The sequence below is a fragment of the Eurosta solidaginis genome, chromosome 2 (genome assembly GCF_040869045.1).
Source record: "Eurosta solidaginis isolate ZX-2024a chromosome 2, ASM4086904v1, whole genome shotgun sequence".
Lineage (NCBI taxonomy): Eukaryota > Metazoa > Arthropoda > Insecta > Diptera > Tephritidae > Eurosta > Eurosta solidaginis.
The window spans coordinates 225,906,094-225,928,541 of record NC_090320.1 but is presented as its reverse complement, the minus strand read 5'-3'; the positions used below and the strand labels follow the sequence as shown (position 1 = coordinate 225,928,541).

General features: G+C 39.6%; 1 protein-coding gene across 4 annotated transcripts; it reads right to left on the bottom strand.

The window, feature by feature from the left end:
* Positions 1 to 3,899: 3,899 nt before the first annotated feature.
* On the bottom strand, positions 3,900 to 22,448 carry LOC137240655 (large ribosomal subunit protein uL13m). 4 transcript variants are annotated; one of them, XM_067767189.1, is made up of 7 exons: positions 22,290 to 22,448; positions 22,109 to 22,232; positions 7,087 to 7,343; positions 6,865 to 7,016; positions 5,122 to 5,860; positions 4,712 to 5,040; positions 3,900 to 4,484 (listed from the first exon to the last, which is right to left on the bottom strand). In XM_067767189.1, exons 1-7 carry the CDS (start codon positions 22,311 to 22,313, stop codon positions 4,022 to 4,024), a joined length of 2,088 nt encoding a protein of 695 aa, XP_067623290.1. In that variant the 5' UTR covers positions 22,314 to 22,448; the 3' UTR covers positions 3,900 to 4,021. The 4 variants fall into 4 exon arrangements, with proteins under 4 accessions (XP_067623290.1, XP_067623291.1, XP_067623292.1 ...); XM_067767190.1 differs by lacking the exons at positions 22,109 to 22,232; positions 22,290 to 22,448 and adding an exon at positions 7,411 to 7,642; XM_067767191.1 differs by lacking the exons at positions 22,109 to 22,232; positions 22,290 to 22,448 and adding an exon at positions 7,418 to 7,642.

Genomic DNA, 22,448 nt, shown 5'->3' with positions numbered 1-22,448 from the left:
CACTTACCCCTTATGTACTTCAGAATTCTGCAGTTAAACTGTAATGGATTAACTGGGAAAATCACGGAGATAGTCGACTTCATGAAGCGGCACAACATCCTCATTGCTGCGATTCAAGAGACTAAACTCACAGCAAGATCTGCATTGCAGACCTGTTCCGGGTATAATGTCCACAGAAAAGATCACGAGAGCGGAAATGGAGGCGGCCTAACGTTTATCATACACCACACTGTGCAATATCATATATTTGATCCCGGCAACGACCGCAGTGACAGTGTCTTAGAACGTCAAGGATTATCTGTCCGGTCGGGCGATGCAAATCTAGAAATCATCAACATCTACATCCCTCCTGTCACCTGTTGCCCCAGTGGATACCGCCCTGATATCAGCGGCGTACTCACTGGAAACAATCGCATTATCTTAGGCGATTTCAATTCCCATCACGATCTATGGCAATCAACAGTAGGGGTGAGATGTTAGCGGATCAAATAGAAGAAACGACGTTCTGCACTATAAACGGAGACCCCCCACACGTATGGTAGGAAGCTGTCACAGTTCGCCGGATATTTCAATCGTGAGCGCAGAACTCGTAAACTGCGTCAACTGGCATCCGATAGCAACATTGGCATCCGACCACCTGCCTATACTTATTTCGCTCGAGCGTCCCGCCGACTTCATCGTCGCAGAAAAACGCACTTTCATTAACTTTAAAAAATGAAAGTGGGACGAATTAAAATTCTTTACATACAACCGCTTTGCTGCCCTCCCTATCCCAACTGATGCCCGCCAAGGGGAGCGTGCTTTCCGCAAGGTCATTGAATCCGTCTAGGCTCGTTTCATTCCCGCCAGTAGAATTCCCGAAATTCGGCATCCGACCACATGTCTTCCCGGCAGAGGCCGCAAGTTTAGCGAGAGAACGTGACCTTATAAGACAGCTCGATCCCGGCGACCCCCAAATAAGGGATATAAACCAACGCATCAGATTGCTTGTGGATGAACACAAGCGGCGAAATGGGAGGAGCACCTAAGCGGTTGTAACCTCTCTGCCGGTGTAGGTAAACTTTGGTCCACTGTAAAGTCCCTATCGAATCCGTCTAGGCACAATGACAAAGTTTACATCGCCTTTGGCGACAAAGTGCTGTCGGATGCGAAAAAATGCGCGAGCCCTTTCTGCCGACAATACATAATGCATTCTACGGTCGACAAAAATAGACGGAGGGCCAACAGACATGCACGTAAACATAAGTTAAGCGCGTCACTAATTACCATCACCGTCAAAGAGGTTGAGGATGCCATCGGTCAGGCTAAACCAGCCAAAGCAGTGGGCCCAGACGGCATAGCCATGCCGATGCTAAAAAGCCTAGGGAAAGAGGGTTTCAAATATTTAGCACATGTCTTCAACCTGTCTCTTTCCACCTTTGTCATACCCGAAAAATGGAAAATGGCCAAGGTGGTCCCGCTACTAAAGCCTGGGAAACCAGCTAACATAGGAGAGTCATATCGCCCGATATTTCTCCTATCGCCGGTAGCAAAGACGCTTGAAGCCATTTTGCTCCCCCACTTCAAAGCAAATTTGCAGCTAGCCTGTCATCAACATGGCTTTAGAAAAATCCATAGGACCACCACCGCCTATCCCCACTTTTGTTTAATTTTTACACATCAAAGCTATCTTCGCCACCAGAAGGAGCTACTATCGTTCCTTACGCCGATGACTGCACAATAAGGGCCACAGGCCCGGGCCCAAAGATCGATGAGCTTTGCAACAGAATAAGCGGCTACCTCCCGTTTGATCAGGATCTACATTTTGGTGAGCACGCAGCCGCAATTGTTCCAAAAATTCAGAGCCGTAATAAAATCCTCAAATCCCTTGCTGGCAGTACTTGGGGAAAAGACGAAGAAACGCTCATTACCACAAACAAAGGAATTGGCCAGCCGCTTGCGTGCTACGCGTCCCCTATATGGTCGCCAAGCCTAAAAACTACCCACTGGAAGAAGCTACAGGCCTGCCAAAATACTGCGCTCAGAACTGCCACGGGCTGTCTTCTCATGTCCCCAGAACACCATCTACATATATAATGAGGCGAGAATACCATCAGAGAGAGAAATGAGATGCTAACCAAACAGTTCCTGTTGAATACCCAGAAACCTGGGCATCCCAACAGACATCTGATTGATGAGCCAGCACCGCCAAGGGTCTTAAGGAGTCATCTCCGTAAGCATTTTGAGGAAATACGGCACCCGAGAACTCAGCGGTATGAAGCAAAAAAACACAAGCAGGTGCTTGGTGAACTCCACAAACAGGCTTCGGACCTTTATGCCGGGAATTGCCCGGTGAATCCAGTACTCGGGGAACAGTACCCAAAACTTGCGGAAGAGGAACGCATACTCCCCAGGGAAACGCGAGTCACTCTGGCTCAACTTCGTTCTGGATACTGTAACAGGTTGAACTCTTACATATCCAGAATCAACCCCGACATACAAAATGTATGCCCCGCTTGCAATGTATCCCCACATGACACCAACCATCTCTTTAATTGTAATGTGGAACCAACGCCTCTAACACCCCTTTCATTATGGTCCACCCCTGTCGAAACAGCAAGTTTCCTTGGACTCCCGTTAGAGGATATTGATGACAATTTGTGATCGGTCGCAGCTATTAAGTAGGGCGAAACATTGCTACAAAAACAGCAACAAGGAGATAAAAACAGTCAAGCAATTTCTGTGCGACTTTCCTGCGCTTTGACGCAAGAGGAAGAAATCTCTGGGATCTCCCTTCTTTGACGATCTTTGTGATCTGGCTAAGTTGGAACCTAAGAAATTCCTGACATTTGCTGAATCGACCTGTTGGTTTGAGTAGGGGAGAGATCCACGTGGTATCCCAATGGGACCTTTTGGGCCTAAGTGCACTGGTGCTCACACCGGTGGCCACTCTAACCTAACCTAACCTAAGTCCGCTTAGCCGAATCTATAAGATAAGCCATAATGCAATCCGAGCCAACTTTGGATTCAAGAGGCTGATAATCGCAATACAAAGCTTCCGCAACCCAATTGTCAACCTCACCTAAGCGGGGGGAATCATTTTACAAATATTAATGTATCATACACATGTTTAGCAGGCGAGGCTCTGGTGACCCCAAGTTCCTCATTGCACTAGCGGGTGGGGGGCGGTATGGCCTCGATGTGGTCATATTAATCGTTTCCGAGATGGTCGGGCTAGTACCTTTATGGTGCTTTGTAACCGGAACGTGCCGTATCTGTATCCGGCAAAGGACCATCAACATCGATAACACTCCCCAAAACCTTCGGGGAGTCTCTTTAACGTTAATACTACAACAACATCCAACTTTTGGTTTTTGCGAAAGTTCGACGAACTTCTTGAGCAATATCAGTGCGGGCTCGGCGCCTTCAATCGACTGGTTTTTGACATAAAGTTCTGGAGAAGATGCAGGACAAGATAATCAGCACGCATCATCTCTTCATCGCCTGGATGAACCTCTCCACTTCCAAACCAGGTTAGTAGATAGCTGCTCTCATTTGCAGACCCAATGTTGTTGTTGTTGTAGCAATAAGGTTACTCCCCGAAGGCTTTGCGGGGTGTTATCGATGTGATGGTCCCTTGCCGGATACGGATCCGGTACGCTCCGGTAATACAGCACCATTGAGGTACTAGCCGGACCATCGCGAGAACGATTTATATGGCCACGTTAAACCTTCAGGCCACCCCTCCCTACCCCACCCCCAAGTTCCATAAGGAGCTTGGGGTCGCCAGAGCCTCGTCTGTTAGTGAAACGGTATTCGCCGCTCGAAGGCGAGGTTGACAATTGGGTTGAAGAAGCTATATATTGCGCTACACAACCCCTTCAATCCCCTTGAATCCCCTTGCTGACACAATTATAAAATTCTGTTTGATTACTCTTTTTTATTATAAGTTATATCAAAAGATTTAAATAAGAACTTACGTTTCAATTATATCAAATTAATACAATCATAGATTAACAGTTGATAAAAAGAAAGGCATATTTCATTTCAAACCCAAATCTTTTGCAATGGTATGTGCACAAACCGTCATCATTTCATTTTTAACACGTTGGAAGTTTTCAATAGCAATTGGTTTAGCCTCCGGCCATTGCGCTAAATCACGATAAATTGGACGACAGAATTTCATGCGGAAATTCGAGTTGGCAAATGCAATGATCTCATCGATACGTTTCAGCAACCTCGCCCTAATAGCCAAACGCATAACACGAAAACGTACTTCAGCATTTCTTGTGCTCTTTAATTTGTAGGTGCTCTCCAGTAGCTCAATCTTATTCTCATTCAATTCAACAATGTCGTTACATTCAATTAATTTGCCAAGAAAATCTATAAGTTGATGAGATGATAATGGTTTACTTATGTCGCTGTCAACGAGTAGTTCAGCAGCCGTCTTGGTGCTCCACAATTGAGCGAGTAACTTGGAAACATTAGCAAGAGTCTCATCGAATCTGTGCATTGAAAACAAATGCATAAACATTGTTGTAAAGGTATGCAGAAGTAGTGCAAATAGCAAAAACACTATCTTAGAATTATGTGCCAAGTACTTTATCTCAGAATATAGGTAAGACTGTATCTCAGCAGAATATGAACTAAGTTTATACTTCACTAGAGCTTTTGTTGACCGGATTCTGAAATAAAGCGTTCTTGTTTCACATCAACAAAATCTTAAGCTTACTTTGGTATTATTGGCGGCAAGCCCTCACTCGTAAGCCACAAATCCCAATCGATTTGAGTTAGCTTATCCCTTTTATCCGTCTGATTGAAGTAATCATATAAGGTAGCTTTAAAGTCATCAGTTTCGACCGATTTGTATGCATATTTTTGCAAATAGCTACGCAAGAAAGGTTCGAAAACTTTAGCCCCACCCAGTATGTCTTCAATATAGCGCAAGAATGTTGAACCTTTAATATACGGCACCGATGAGAAAGCATCATCTGGACCACAATTAGATAGATCAACAACCAATTTGGTAAGCTCGGGAGTGTTGGCCAATTGTGTGCGTAACTGTGTTTTAGAATATTAAACTTTATATTATCTTACATGAGCGTATTAGACAGATTATTTTCAAATCACATATCCACTCACACATTCCTGCAAATCCGTTAAATTGCTTAGCATTTGAAAATCACGTTCCTTTTCGCCTTGCATGCGGCCCACAATTTTCGTTTCAACAAATACTGTAAAACCTTCATTCAACCAGAAATGTTCCCAATTTTTATTTGTCACTAAATTACCGGTCCAACTATGTGAAATTTCATGCGCTACAACATTGGCTAAAGATTTATCGCCCGCCAGCAATGTTGGTGTTACAAATGTAAGACACGGATTCTCCATGCCACCAAAAGGGAATGATGGTGGCATAACCAATAGATCATACTGTTTCCATACATAAGGGCCGCAAATATCTGACGCTGTTTCTAACATTTTCGAAGTTTCTGAAAATTCGGCTGCGCAATCATCAACAATACCCTCTTCTGCCCAAACATTTGAATTTTCACCTAAAGGTCGCGAGACAAGATCACCAATTGCAATGGCTAACAAATAAGCCGGTATTGGTACTTCCTGTTTGAATGTGGTCATCCCGGTTTCCTTCTTTTCCAATAGTGCGCTCATTAGAGCGGTAAGCTCTTTTGGATGTTCCACAGTGGCTTTATAGGTAAACTTAATGGAAGGTGTATCCTGACATGGTACAATAGAACGTGCATGTATTGGTTGACATTGACTGAAGAGATATGGATGCTTTTTGCCTAGAGTTTGCTCGGGTGTTAACCATTGTAGACCGCTAGCACGATTTGAAGTTTCGTATTCGATGCGCACCAAAAGGCTATTAGGTAAATAAAGAAAGCGATTAGTCAAAGTAATAACAATAAATTTGAAGTACTCTATTTTTGCCATCGACATAGGGCTCATAACTCAGGACCGCAAGTCACTTTGTGCATCTTGATGTCAAAACCACTGACATTTATCCTTTAACATATTACTGTCGATCTCGTGTAGTTCCACAGAATAGTGAAACTATTTAAAAGGTTCTACGGAAGTCACAAGAAGCGGTCAGTTTCAACAAGGTTGCATCATAGAGATACTGCTATTAGAGTTGCCTCACCCTTACAATTGAATGCTATATATGTAAGGTGTAATTCTTAACAGGTATCCAGGTCGAAGTTAAGCCAAAGTAAGTTCCAACTACCTGGAAATCTGCTTTTCTTTGTAAAAGAATTTATCAATTCTCCGCATATCACATTAGTGAGTAGATGCTACTAAAGTACAAAATTGATAAGCGCATTTGATTTATGCTGCACTCAAATAGAAAAGACTTGTGGTAGGTATAGCCATAAAGATAGCATATCACCTATTGAACCTGTCGTAAGAGGCGACTAAAATACCAGATTCAAGGGGTTGTGTAGCGCAAGCTTTTCAGGCTGCCAGCGCTATATATAGCTTCTCCAAACCCAATTGTCAACCTCACGTAGCCGGGGCGAATCCTCTTTCACAAACAGACGAGGCTCTGGCGACCCCAAGTGCCTCATGGAACTTGGGGATGGGGAGGGAGGGATGGCCTGAATGTTTAATGTGGTCATATAAATCGTTCCCGAGATGGTCGGGCTAGCACCTTAATGGTGCTCTGTTACCGGAGCGTACAGGATCTATATCCGGCAAAGGACCATCACATCGATAACGCTCCCAAATCCTTTGGGGAGTAACCTTATCGCTACAACAACAACAACAACAACAACAACAACACCAACAACAACACCACCAACAACAACAACAACATATTGAGCCCAACCAATGTTAAATGGCATGATTTTAAACAAAACATTTACTTACTCTCCCTTGGCAGTACCCTCAGGCAGTTCCAAAGTCAATTTAGCACCAATATCATTTACAGGATCACTTATAAAATAATTGATTGGTAGAGATGATCCACCGTTGCAAATTACGGATGCATTCTTTACAGTGATGTCACGTACATCTAAAAGCTGTGTAGGCGAAATGATATAAAAAAATTCAATTAGCATGTAATAGCTTGTACACGTCAACAGCACTAACAATAGCTGGTAAATTTGTTTCCAAGACACTGAAATGATGTGTCACACTTCCCAAAAGTTTTGTTTTAGCAAAATCCACAGTCCATGTTAGTTCACTATGTTTGGTTGTAATGCGTTGTGGTTCTGAGTAGGAACTTGGATCTACTTTACCCAAACGCCCCATTTTACTTTGTGGTTCTGGGGAAAGAGGAGAAGTTGTACTATTTGTTGTGGGATGTTGCTGAAGCCGTTCCTGTGTGCTTACTAAACGTGTTGTAGCTGAAATTAGAAAAGGGAGGGTTTTAGTTAGTACTCCAGATTTTTAATCTCTATCTAATCTTATCACCTCTTACAGTCAGAAAGTTAATGATGAAATGCTAAATTTATGATTTATGGGTTATTTTGTTTGTTTAAGGAGCATTCGCCTGAATGTTTATGGGCGTTTAGTGATTCAGATCACCTTTTTTTGACCGGTCAAACAACAATATGCAGAAGTACTCAAGTGAAATAAAATTATAAAATTGTCATCACGAAAGACTGCCCAAAAAATATGTAAATGACCGCTAAAGCAAAACAAAGAAATTTGGCGTGAATGAAATGAGACTTGCAAATCATGATATGAAACTTCTCGCTCTCTGAGAGCGCGTGAAAATGTGCATTTTTTATAACATTGACCATAGATGCCATCATCCTCAAAATCAAATTTGGGCATTTCGGAATAACTTTGGGGAATTTTACATGATAAAGGTTTAATTTATAATTTTCACCGAAAACTTACTGAAGATTGTCAAATGGGATATCAAAAAACTCGAATTTTTTCAGGATCACAAATACAAAAAAAAGCTTATTTTACCCGTTAAAAATTTTTCCGTGACAACACGTGAAATTTAATTTTTTGATAGCTAAGATAAAATGTACTTATCTCTTTTCGTGCGTTAATATAACAGCTCATTTAATTTTGTTATTTCTTGTACCTTTTTTACAAATTTTTGATCCGCTTATGTAGTTGAATACACTTGAAATGAAAAATAATGAAAACGCACCGATTTTCTTGGAATTTTTTTTCCGCGGTTTACGCAACTCTGATCTTCAAGACCCATTCTTGGAAACGAATGAAGTTTGTTTACAATCGAATGAACCAATGTTTACAATTGAATGAACTTTAAGACCCATTTCTGGAAACGAATTGAGAGAGAATGAATGTTTTGTATCATGTCATCATTGTTGCAAATACTACAAATCACGGTAGATGCGGAATCTTCTGTGTGATTTGTGATGAACGATGGTTCGCTATCGATAATGTGATAATAAAACGATAAATTTTCGGTATCGGTAAAAAGTCCGAAATTAATTGTTCCTGTTTAAGGACCAATTAATGCTGACTTGTAACCATAAGACCATAACCAGATAAAACAGCTGATCGAACCTACCTTATGAAAATCAATGTAATCGATAATGGTGCCATACCATAACGCCATAACCACACCATAGCCAACTACCCTACAAGAATACTGACTACCATATGACTATCATCTGATTGTCAGCAATGCCAACCTAACGATCAGCGCCTCATACAAACTTTCTATCACAAACTTACGGGGACTTGCGCAAATGTGATGTAAACAACTGTGTACGTGTGAGTTTTTGTCTCCTTCTTATACACCAACATGGCCTACTGATTAAGTATATAGCCGTACTGCTCACTCTCATTCCTTTGTTATGGTAACGCATCTACAGTGGAATCAGTAAGGAAGGCGGTCGGCATGATGTAGTGGTGCACAGTGGCTAGTCATTGTCGGCTGGGGCGGGTCCTTGCCAACCTTACTGTTCCTACGCCATAAACAGAAAAAAGTTCCTATCATGCCTATCAAGACGAGCAGCTGTCAAATTCAAAAAAAAACCTAACAGAAGCGCAGAGACAACTCAAAACGCTTAAAAATTCAAAATAAAACAACATCCGGCCGAACCGGATGTCACGGACAGACCGTTGACATTCAAAATCTAAATTCAAAAAAAAATTCAAAAATTTTAAATCCAAAAAAAATAACCGCAAAAAAAAATTACCGAACCGGAGATGACCGGTTACTAACAGTTTAAATCAAACTCAAAAGAAACGCTGAAAAATTAAATAATAACAAAAAAGCTGAAAAAATTAAAAATAAAAAAGAAAAGGGCCGAATATACATAGGGGGGCGCCGCGGGTGGTGTTGCGACGCCCGGTGCTTATATCCCACCCTCAAATAACCATGGCCACCGACGCACCTAAAATTTCGGTGGCCCCTTACCTGTCTTACCTTATGCCTTCTAAATAATTGGCGACGCCAGCATTCCCATTTCAATTACAAATTTATTTATAATTCATTTTCATTACGGCTTATTACTTAGGATTATGATTTAATTTATATAAGTTTACAGCTAGGTACATTAAAGTGAACTAAATGATGCCGTACAAAAAGGAGGTTCACTAGGAGTGATTCGTAAGAAAAAAAGGTATGTACATATTTTCATTCCTTTTGATATAAACTTGATTTAGATCCAGGTCACATTTACTTTGGTACTGAATTCAAAAAAAAAGTAGACCATCCCAATTGGAGGGTAGGCAGGGGTATACATGGAAGCTTCCTTATACCTGCTCACTTTGTTGTGGGCATATGTCGAATAGCATTGTTTTAAATGAATATGCTTAAATATACGTAAGGACAGACCTATTTGTTCTTACAAATCTCTCGTTTTAAACCACGAACTTTCTTCAAAATACCCTGAAACATATGCAGGTTAGAATTGACCAATAAACGTTTAGCGTTTGACGCAATACTTCAACGTCTGTACTTAAGATTTACATTTTTATTTAGGTGTACGGTGTAAATTAGGCTTTTATTTAAAATTTAAAATATATAAAAAATAAATAAATACTAGGCGCGCTATACCATCGGGGAAATACAGACCGACTTTCCTAAATTAATCATCTAAAACATGTTTACTTGCGAAGTTGAAAAATACAGAAAACTCCAATATACATATGTATGTATGAATACACTAATTTTCAATAAGAACAAATAAAAATAATCTGACACCTTTTAAATATTATATTTAACTTTTACATTTCAAGTATGTGTATATAACATACAAATTGGCATGTCTAGTCCTTTAAGGCTAAATATACATACATAGTCAAGGTATTTATCATCATGCATATGCATCTGATATCAAATCTTTAATTGTATTTATCTTGATTTTAAATTTAATAATCCGAAATTTCCAAATTGGGTATGCCTTCTTGGTTGTCTTTCGTTAATGCAAACCTTACCTAATCTTAGTCAGAAAATTCTATACGAAATTGGCATAGCCAGGACATATGCGAAATTTTATTTAGGGTTACCACAAAGCATAGCATTAGTTTTGCGTATTTAACGCAAAGGTACAATGGTGGTGGAATTCAAACGTAATACAACGGCTGGCATTCTCCAGCTGACTAAACTTAGGCAAGTATTTCATAAGGGGGGTTGCATACATATGTGCAACCTAAGTGGTCATATGCTTATATGTACATATACCCCTACTCACTACGCACCTTGGTACATTTTCTAGGTGGCTGCACTCGACGCGCACTCTAATGGGGCATATGTCTATATATGCATATAACTATACCCAATTTAGGTAGCTAATCATACGTGTAAATGGGTGGCGATTAGATGTAAATAGCGTTAGTGTCGTATATCATGTTTCGTGTGCCCACCCTTATGTACGTGTACCTAGGAGTGTATGTAAGCTCCACTCAAGGGGCTTTGGAACGGACTCACCCCTTTATGTGGTTATTGCGGTAGTTGTTCTGGTTGAGGTGGCCGGCTCTGGGTGTGCCCGGCTTATTTCGTTGGGCCTATAGGTAGCGGCCTTTGCTGCTGCGGTTGAACTTGCTGTTGTTGATGTTGCTGATACTGCCGATTCAATTCATTGGCTGTTGTTGTTGAATCTTACCATTTGTTATTTGTGCCAATACGTTCATGTTGCCAAAGACCGTTTTACGTATTCAATACAAAATCGATTTTATAAAGTTGCAATTAATTCAAAAAAAATTTCCCCGGTTTGTTGTTGTTGCCGGTTCACCGGGCCCATGAGCATATAAGGTGTTTGCCACAGGTGGTTGTAATTCTACTGCATCCACATTCATGTACACATAACCGCTTGCAAATGTGTGAACAAATTTTTCAATTGTAGTGAGACTCCTCGCTGTTTTTAATGCGTTCAGCAAAATTCGTATATTTTATACTTAGTAAGGTATGATTGATTGAACATAAAATGGAAGTGCGGCTTTTTATAGTTAATAGCAAAGAAATGTATTCTAAAACTATTGCCAAATGTTGTCCTTTTTGATCACTTTTATTTTCCTGCAGATTGATTGATAACGTTGCCGATATCTTTCTGTAACTTCGGTAATATTTTTTTTTTTTACTTTTTCTGCAAAGATATAGCAAATATCACTTTTCTGGTGTGTATCGGGCGGAAACTCATGCTAGAAGAGAAAAATTTTTCTCGTGATGGCCGGTCTGTCTGTTCCCTTCTTTTCCGATATTTTTCATCGCAACCTTTGCCACATCGCTAGGTGTGTTCCCGTGAACACGCTCCCAAGTAGATCGCAGCCATATACCGTAGCAGCAGACCGTAACAAACCTGCTTCGCTTAGAAGGCCCGACGATGGAGCGAACAGGAAACCGGATCCGCTGTGGGAAGCCATTGCCAGGGGCCTCCAATGCCAATCAACGTGGGGCACGACTCACCCCTGAGATAAGAGTCTCAAAGTCCTACTACGAAGCTAGCCGGGCAACATGGGGCCATCAAAAAAAAGTTAAGTCAAATTTGGGAATTAATTCTGTTTCCTAGTTTAAAAGGGCTTTGCGGCAATTAGACATTTGTTATGGAGAACTCGTCAAAACTCCGAAAGGTTTCAGTGGTTATCGCCCCCACAAAAGGCAAGACAAAAAAAAAATAGACATTTTGACATGGAGAACTCGTCCAAACTCCGAAAGGCTAGTGGTTATCGCCCCCACAGAAGGCCAAAAAAAAAATTTGGGTAGACATTTTGATAAAGGAGAACTCGTCCAAACTCCAAAAGGCTAGTGGTCATCGCCCCCACAGAAGGCCAAAAAAAATGTTGGATACTCAATGGGAACGCTGACATCTCCTGTTCCCCGAAGGCACTCGGGCTCCAAAAAAAAAATTTGATACAAACACATTCGTACTTGGCCCTAGTGCTCCCAACCGCAATCGAGGGGGGTCTTAAGGCCCCCCTCCGAGATTGGTTGGGGCCACCAGGGTCCGCTCCATGCACACACGAGTAGGTCTCAACACGCCCAGCCGCAACGCAGGGGCAGTCTCCAGGGGCTTGCCCCTGGGACTGGTTGTTGGGGGTGTTGAGGCCTCCCGTCCATTCTCGCTGGACACCCCTCCTGCCTCCGCCGCAATGGGTGGAGCGGTTTCGAAACCGCTCCCCCAGTCTGGTGGGACAGGAAGGGGTGCCACTCTGAATCCCAGCTCAACCCGTCACAATCCAGGTGGCACTATGTGTTGCCACCTGAGACGTGGGATGAGCTGGGGTCCTACAACACATACACTCACACACTCATACCAAGACGATACAAAATTCGGCAAGGAAACTAAAAGAACAAAAAAAAATTTTACTTAAAAAAAAACCAAATTAGCGGACAAAATTATTCCTTAGCCGACTAACGGACAACATTCCGGGAAAATAAAAACCCCAACTACAAAAAAAAATCAAGTGCGTGCAGCACTGCCTCATCGGGTGAAAACAAAAATCCCGATAACTGACGTTAAGTCACGTGGATCCCTCAGCTACCGGAGACGATGATCACTCCGGACACCCTGATCCGTCAAACCATCCCACCGCAACGCAGGTGGCTGCTCCTGCGGCTGCTCACCCCGGACTGGTGGGATGGTCAACTTCACAAGTTGACCAGGAGTGACCCTCGCACCCAGCGCCTCAGGAACCACGTTGGGCGCCATCTGTTATGGTAACGCATCTACAGTGGAATCAGTAAGGAAGGCGGTCGGCATGATGTAGTGGTGCACAGTGGCTAGTCATTGTCGGCTGGGGCGGGTCCTTGCCAACCTTACTGTTCCTACGCCATAAACAGAAAAAAGTTCCTATCATGCCTATCAAGACGAGCAGCTGTCAAATTCAAAAAAAAACCTAACAGAAGCGCAGAGACAACTCAAAACGCTTAAAAATTCAAAATAAAACAACATCCGGCCGAACCGGATGTCACGGACAGACCGTTGACATTCAAAATCTAAATTCAAAAAAAAATTCAAAAATTTTAAATCCAAAAAAAATAACCGCAAAAAAAAATTACCGAACCGGAGATGACCGGTTACTAACAGTTTAAATCAAACTCAAAAGAAACGCTGAAAAATTAAATAATAACAAAAAAGCTGAAAAAATTAAAAATAAAAAAGAAAAGGGCCGAATATACATAGGGGGGCGCCGCGGGTGGTGTTGCGACGCCCGGTGCTTATATCCCACCCTCAAATAACCATGGCCACCGACGCACCTAAAATTTCGGTGGCCCCTTACCTGTCTTACCTTATGCCTTCTAAATAATTGGCGACGCCAGCATTCCCATTTCAATTACAAATTTATTTATAATTCATTTTCATTACGGCTTATTACTTAGGATTATGATTTAATTTATATAAGTTTACAGCTAGGTACATTAAAGTGAACTAAATGATGCCGTACAAAAAGGAGGTTCACTAGGAGTGATTCGTAAGAAAAAAAGGTATGTACATATTTTCATTCCTTTTGATATAAACTTGATTTAGATCCAGGTCACATTTACTTTGGTACTGAATTCAAAAAAAAAGTAGACCATCCCAATTGGAGGGTAGGCAGGGGTATACATGGAAGCTTCCTTATACCTGCTCACTTTGTTGTGGGCATATGTCGAATAGCATTGTTTTAAATGAATATGCTTAAATATACGTAAGGACAGACCTATTTGTTCTTACAAATCTCTCGTTTTAAACCACGAACTTTCTTCAAAATACCCTGAAACATATGCAGGTTAGAATTGACCAATAAACGTTTAGCGTTTGACGCAATACTTCAACGTCTGTACTTAAGATTTACATTTTTATTTAGGTGTACGGTGTAAATTAGGCTTTTATTTAAAATTTAAAATATATAAAAAATAAATAAATACTAGGCGCGCTATACCATCGGGGAAATACAGACCGACTTTCCTAAATTAATCATCTAAAACATGTTTACTTGCGAAGTTGAAAAATACAGAAAACTCCAATATACATATGTATGTATGAATACACTAATTTTCAATAAGAACAAATAAAAATAATCTGACACCTTTTAAATATTATATTTAACTTTTACATTTCAAGTATGTGTATATAACATACAAATTGGCATGTCTAGTCCTTTAAGGCTAAATATACATACATAGTCAAGGTATTTATCATCATGCATATGCATCTGATATCAAATCTTTAATTGTATTTATCTTGATTTTAAATTTAATAATCCGAAATTTCCAAATTGGGTATGCCTTCTTGGTTGTCTTTCGTTAATGCAAACCTTACCTAATCTTAGTCAGAAAATTCTATACGAAATTGGCATAGCCAGGACATATGCGAAATTTTATTTAGGGTTACCACAAAGCATAGCATTAGTTTTGCGTATTTAACGCAAAGGTACAATAGTGGTGGAATTCAAACGTAATACAACGGCTGGCATTCTCCAGCTGACTAAACTTAGGCAAGTATTTCATAAGAGGGGTTGCATACATATGTGCAACCTAAGTGGTCATATGCTTATATGTACATATACCCCTACTCACTACGCACCTTGGTACATTTTCTAGGTGGCTGCACTCGACGCGCACTCTAATGGGGCATATGTCTATATATGCATATAACTATACCCAATTTAGGTAGCTAATCATACGTGTAAATGGGTGGCGATTAGATGTAAATAGCGTTAGTGTCGTATATCATGTTTCGTGTGCCCACCCTTATGTACGTGTACCTAGGAGTGTATGTAAGCTCCACTCAAGGGGCTTTGGAACGGACTCACCCCTTTATGTGGTTATTGCGGTAGTTGTTCTGGTTGAGGTGGCCGGCTCTGGGTGTGCCCGGCTTATTTCGTTGGGCCTATAGGTAGCGGCCTTTGCTGCTGCGGTTGAACTTGCTGTTGTTGATGTTGCTGATACTGCCGATTCAATTCATTGGCTGTTGTTGTTGAATCTTACCATTTGTTATTTGTGCCAATACGTTCATGTTGCCAAAGACCGTTTTACGTATTCAATACAAAATCGATTTTATAAAGTTGCAATTAATTCAAAAAAAATTTCCCCGGTTTGTTGTTGTTGCCGGTTCACCGGGCCCATGAGCATATAAGGTGTTTGCCACAGGTGGTTGTAATTCTACTGCATCCACATTCATGTACACATAACCGCTTGCAAATGTGTGAACAAATTTTTCAATTGTAGTGAGACTCCTCGCTGTTTTTAATGCGTTCAGCAAAATTCGTATATTTTATACTTAGTAAGGTATGATTGATTGAACATAAAATGGAAGTGCGGCTTTTTATAGTTAATAGCAAAGAAATGTATTCTAAAACTATTGCCAAATGTTGTCCTTTTTGATCACTTTTATTTTCCTGCAGATTGATTGATAACGTTGCCGATATCTTTCTGTAACTTCGGTAATATTTTTTTTTTTACTTTTTCTGCAAAGATATAGCAAATATCACTTTTCTGGTGTGTATCGGGCGGAAACTCATGCTAGAAGAGAAAAATTTTTCTCGTGATGGCCGGTCTGTCTGTTCCCTTCTTTTCCGATATTTTTCATCGCAACCTTTGCCACATCGCTAGGTGTGTTCCCGTGAACACGCTCCCAAGTAGATCGCAGCCATATACCGTAGCAGCAGACCGTAACACCTTTTCATGGATCAGTGCTGACACTCTAACTATCAAAAAGTGTCATAAATGATAGTTTACTGTAGATATCAGCTTTGACTGTTATACTATCATAAATGACCATTGTTATATTCCGCCAAAAATGAAACAATGCTTTTTGCTTTTTATTTACTTTATTTCATTACGTTTTTAATTTTGTACGTGATAAAAGCATACGTGTTTCTTATACGCCAATTACACGGCTCAAGTATCCTTGTGCCAATTACCAATTTGCACAAGGATTTGCCCGGTGTGTGCACTGGTTGCGCTATTTGCGCAGAGAACTGCGCTAAAATCAAAACGATTTTGATATTTACGCATGTCTGCAAATATTGCACATGCTTTTTTCTTCGTGTGTGGTGAATGTTACACAGTTTACCCGTTGTTTCTGATAATATAACATCAGTAATTGTTGCTTAAAAATGTTAATATCGAAGGCATAAGGACCATCTTAGCTTGCAACAGGAATTCACACAAATTAAATAATACATAATAATTTTTTATACAATTAGAAAACGTTTCATTTGTTGCGCTAGTTGAAAAATGAATATTGCGCAGGGCTGCAATGAGTTGAGATGGTCTTGCAACTAATATATAAAAATTATAAATACTATGGAAAATAAACGCTTCTGGTGCGAGTTTTTCCACTTATACTGTGAATTACCAGCACTGTGGAAAATAAATAGTGTTTTTTTATACAATTAGTGCCTTTTTTATACAATTAAAACACATGTTTCATTTGTGGCGCTACATTAAAAATGAATATTGCGCAGTGTTTTTGAGCCGTGTATGTCAAAATTTTCATTTGCACAAATTCCGTCGTTTTATATTTGCGCATGGCTTTTGTGTCATGTATGGGCCGTCCTATTTGTTTAAAATGAATTGTTTTATAAGAATTCGAGTTCAGGATGTTCAATTTAAATTCAGAAAATAACAAAACAACAGAAGAGCGTTTTCCTCATGCGGAAACACATTTAAAAATGAATCACCATTAACCACTATTACTTTTCGTGTATACATTTTCTGAGTGCGCCCCATACATTCCGACAGCTTTTGGTATTTTTTAATATTATTTTCAATTTTTTTTATTTTAGCATGGAGCTTTGAAATGCTCTCTTTTTCATTTTTTAAACTTATTTTTTATATGGGTTTCGTCGGTTGAAAATGGCGGAATTTAAAAAATAACAAGACAACCGTGATAATCATTTGATTGTCATATGACAGTCAGTAGTGACAACATGATTAAATCGGATAAACTGTCATCGCATATATAAAATTCCGTTGAGAATTATGTATCTGTCTCACATGCATAATGGTATCTGCTGTATGTTCTTTTGTTCTGTACCAGGTGTCCGAAGCTTTCCCAGTTTGAGTCATTTTTCATGATTATAGGCTGTCGTTGGGAACATGCGGACATGCATGAGCGAACAAAGGAACATACATAAATTTGAGTATCAATGTTTACGTCATCAGCATTGTCAATTACAAGTGTGAGTGTATTAGTAAAATTATCAGCGTTTCTTGTAGGGTAATTGGTTTTTGGTTTCTCGCCATATCCATAACCTAAAAATATTTGAGTTGGTGAATTTAATAACTTTTTTTAGATTTTATTCCTTGTTTTGGATACGTTAGGACTAAGAGACTTATTTTTTGTGGAATATGTTTATAATTTTTTGCCTTTTCTTAATTTTTATGAAATTTTCACGATTTTTAGATTAAGGCACCATTAATCGATCACATTGGAGATGGTTATGGATATGGGTATGATTACGACTATGGCTTTAGGGTTAAGGAAGTTTAATTGGCGCTTAAGAGACTTATTTTTCGTGGAATATGTTTGTATTTTTTGCGTTTTCTTCATTTTAATCAGGCATGCTTAACCAACGAACCGATATCATTTCGTTACGATAATTAACGTTAATAAACGAAACAAAAACATTTCGTTTCGTTTATTAACGTTAAAAACGTCAAATTAACGAAATGATTTCGTTTCGTTTTCTGCCATATCAAAACGGAATCAAATCGTTTATGTTCATTATTAATTTCAAACTATGCTGGCAAAGCTGATTGATGGCGGAGTCATTAAAGGTGAAAGCAATAGCCAAGCTGATTGCAACTTTTCTCATGAATTTTGACAGTACGAACATTTCTCAGAGTGTTTTGGACATTACCACCAACGAATTACACAAACAAATTATATGGAGTTTGTGTGTGTATGTGCGCTCGTTGTTACCACCTTACGGCTTCACCTTGGCTATAGCATTGCCAGCACAATTCAAACATAAAGTATCACGTTTTTGTTAACGTTTTTAACGTTAACGAAAGCTTTTCGTTTCGGTTAAAAACGAGATACAATTTATCTTGATAATTTCTTTATCGATAATATTTCGAAGTGTTTCAACGGAAACGGTGGAAATTTTTTGATAAACGATTAGCTTAACGTTAAGGTGCATCCCTGATTTTAATAAAATTTTCACGATTTTTAGGTTAAGGCACCATTAATCGATCACATTGGAGATGGTTATGGATATGGGAATGGTTACGACTATGGCGTTACGGTGAAAGAAGTCTAATTGGCCCTTTAGGTCGGACTATAATGCTGATATAACCATACCTTTACAAAAACTTTCTTTATATCGTTGGTCAGGCCTATTTTGGAATAAGCTTCAATAGTTTGGAATCGGTGTTATCAGGTTCATTCTGACAAGCTGGAATCGGTCTAGAAATAATTTTTGCTTTTTGTGTTAAAACACTTACCATGGTATCCCTCAAAAAATCTTCCCCCCTACAGCAACCGGTTAAAACCATTACAGTTCCCACGTTACAGATCCGCAGGGAGATGCTTGGCCTTATTTATTGTAAAACTAATAAGTGGGTCAATAAATAGTCCATTTTTTTATTCTGTTTAAATTTTGTCTACTATTAATTTGCTCTATTGTTGTCAATTTCATAAATACTTGTGTGCGCCTTCCGAGAAAACAGCTCCATCTTGAGAACTCTGCGTGAGGTCTTTTTCACTTACTACGTCTTTTTCATTTACTACGTTTTAACTTCTGCTTACTTTCAAATTTTTAATTTGAAATTTTCAAGCGTTTAATTAAATACTGTTTAAATATTATTTTAAAATATTGCATATGTTATTTATATCGTACATTATATCTTTAAATTAAGTCTGTATATTTGGCCTGTATGATTGTTTAATTTGTAGACTGATAAATAAATTAAATTAAATACCATAACCCTAACCCCATAACCATATCACAACCAACCAATTGGTTTTTGGTTTCTCGCCATATCCATAACCTAAACATATTTGAGTTGGTGAGTTTAATAACTTTTTGTAGATTTTATTCATTGTTTAGGATACATTATGACTAAGACACTTATTTTTTTGTGGAATATGTTTGTAATTTTTTGCGTTTTCTTCATTTTGATGAAATTTTCACGATTTTTAGGTTAAGTCACCATTAATCGATCACATTGGAGATGGTTACGACTATGACGTTAGGGTTAAGGAAGTTTAATTGGCCCTTTATTTTGCGGTCGCCGTGATGTGATGGGATGGTAGCGTGCTCAGCCTACCAGACCAAAGATCCTGGGTTCAAGTCCCGGGCAAAGGTTATTCTATGCGATAGCATGACACTCTCAATACACGTCGAAAAGTATGGTAAAAGTCTAGAACAGGAGTCGACATCTAATGCGCGTCCAAAAATATCGTGAGAGGTGTCAAAAGACGTGTATTAATCTCGACAGCAATAATCAAAACAGAAATTTTATCTCTGTGCGGAAGGAGATATGTGCAGTTCATGATGAAATTAATATTTAGGTGTTCTCATCCCGTTGACGTTTTCCCTTATTCGGCATGCATAATGTATAGGGTTGTCTATTTTTTATAAGCGCGGCCGAAGGCCACCAACGCAAAAAGGTGTTCTGCACAAAAATACTATGGATCTCATCCTGGGGTTTGGAGGTACCCGGAACATTTTTCGGTTTTTCGTTAATACCTTTTAAAGGACTTGAAATTTTTCGCCTTCGGATTACACTGGTTTACAGCCAAAATAACTCAGAGACGCCATTATGAAATTCCTATGTAAAATCACCCCCTGATTCCGAAAATCAAGGTTATTTTTAATTCTATGGTAACGTTTTTGAGATATTTACGAATAACCTTTAAAAAAAAAAACAATTGGGTCCACTTAACTTTTGTTTTCGGATTTGCGGTCCTGGCCTCAAAACGCACCTTTTGACCATTACGATTTTTTGACGTGTAGTAAGAGTGCCATGCCGGGGCAAAGCAACATCGAAAATTTAGTACAACAAAATCGTCAAAATTACAACAACCACATGAAAATTTTCAATTTCCGCTTTCGGATTCGTGATCCTGCGTTCATAGCGCGTCTTTAGACGTCGTTGGACGAGTTTTAGCAGTTCTGAGCTAAGGTAAAGAATTACCGCAAATGCCGTTCGGAGTCGGCGTGAAACCTGTAGGAAAAATGTATACGGAAAATTTAAAGGAGCGCGACGAAAATTGGAAGAGAAGCTCAGCCTAAATCTCTCCAAAGGTATATCGCGCATTTTTATTCTACTTCGTTTCACAACAAGTTAACGCAAAACATAATCTTTTGGATAGTCTAAAATTGAAGGGAAGTTCTCCAATGTCTCTTTATCAATGTGATCCAAACGTTGTGGCACTGTGCGTGGTGTTCTTATTTGATTTGTCACATTTTCCAGAATATTTTCCGGCACCTTATCATCGGCAAATAAATGTAACCGTTCCATTGTATATCTGCGCTGTAAATTGCCACGCATCGCATTGTAAACAGCCTTTTTCATAACCATTGTTGGATCCTTTTCGTGTAACTGCCACGCTAGTGTCCAGCTGGCACCGCCAGGATAACCAGTATGATGAAAATAAACACGTTTAACCCATTCGTCGCCGGGTAGAGCAATTTCTTTGGTATTAATGCAAATTACATGATCGCCACAATCATCTGGAAGTTGATAAGAAGAAAAATTCCTTTGCTTGAGTAGCAGTAAAATACTGAGCTCCTAAAAGTAAAACTTATTAATAATGTATATCTAGCGGTAAATATTCCATTTCTATTTACCAGTGCTGATTTACCGAGGGTTTAATTACACACTTCTGAGTTATAAACATATAAGCTGGTGTTGAGTATCTCGTTTTTTTTACAACAATCAAACATATTGTTAATAGCAACTCTTGTGTGCATCTGATTTGTAGCAACCTGATTATCGAATAGACCGTAGCTAAATTTGGCCACACAATTTTTAAATAGATTAAAATGACCTGATTCAGTTGTACAGCAATTATAATACTAGGTAAAGGTTGGGTATCGCAAAATCCTCTGAGGGTATTCAACCCCCCCCCCCCCCCCCCCCCGGCCGGGCTAGTACCTTAATGGTGCTTGGCACTCGAAACTACCGCATCTGCATCCGGCAAACTACCACTAACATCGATACGCTCGGACCCACGGGGAGTGTCTTTTTTGCTACAATAAAAACATCAACAAAATACTAGGTAAGACACGTGTCCCTCTAGCTCAACTTCGATCTGGATGTAACAGGTTAAACTCTTACCTATCCAGCATCAACCCCGACATAAAAAATGTATGTCCTGCTTGCAATGTGTCCCCTCACGGCATCAACCATCTCTTTAATTGCTCTTGTGGAAACAAAGCCTCTAGCACCCCTCTCACTCTGGACCAGTTCTGTTGAAACTGCAAGTTTTCTTGGACTCCGGTTAGAGGATATTGATGATAATTTGTGAGTGATCGCACCTTTTGGATGGGGCGAAGCACTGCTACAACAACAACTAGGCACCAGCATTGCAAGAACCTCAAGGGCAGCTAGAAACCAAATTTTCTAGATCAACACTTTCTATTGGAGCGTTATCCCCCTTCCACCTGATATCCACAAAAATGTCAATCATGAATTTCCTTTCATTCCTTACTCTGCATTAACACAACAAGCAGGCTCAACTTTTTGTGCAGTCGTACACTTAACGCTGTTATTATTTTAATGAGGTAATTTACTTACTCATGGGATGATAGATAGGTTTGTGCAAACCCATTAGATGTGTTTTTATAAGCGCCGCAGAATCAAAAGGATTTTGCCAGGTGCAATCGTAGATGTGCCAGGTTCGCGCAAAAGTCGCCCATTGCTATGAGTAGGTGAAAAATATATTACATCCGTTGCTTGAGGACAATACCAAACTAACCTGAACACGTTTAACTATGGACATCTTTTCTTATTTTTTATTAAGGAATATTTTCTTGATGTTAAATAACAATTCCTTTCATTCCACCGGCAGCAGCTGGAATATGATGTTAAAGTTACCAGATTCCGTTTTAGCAAAAGTTGTCAAAACAATCTTCGC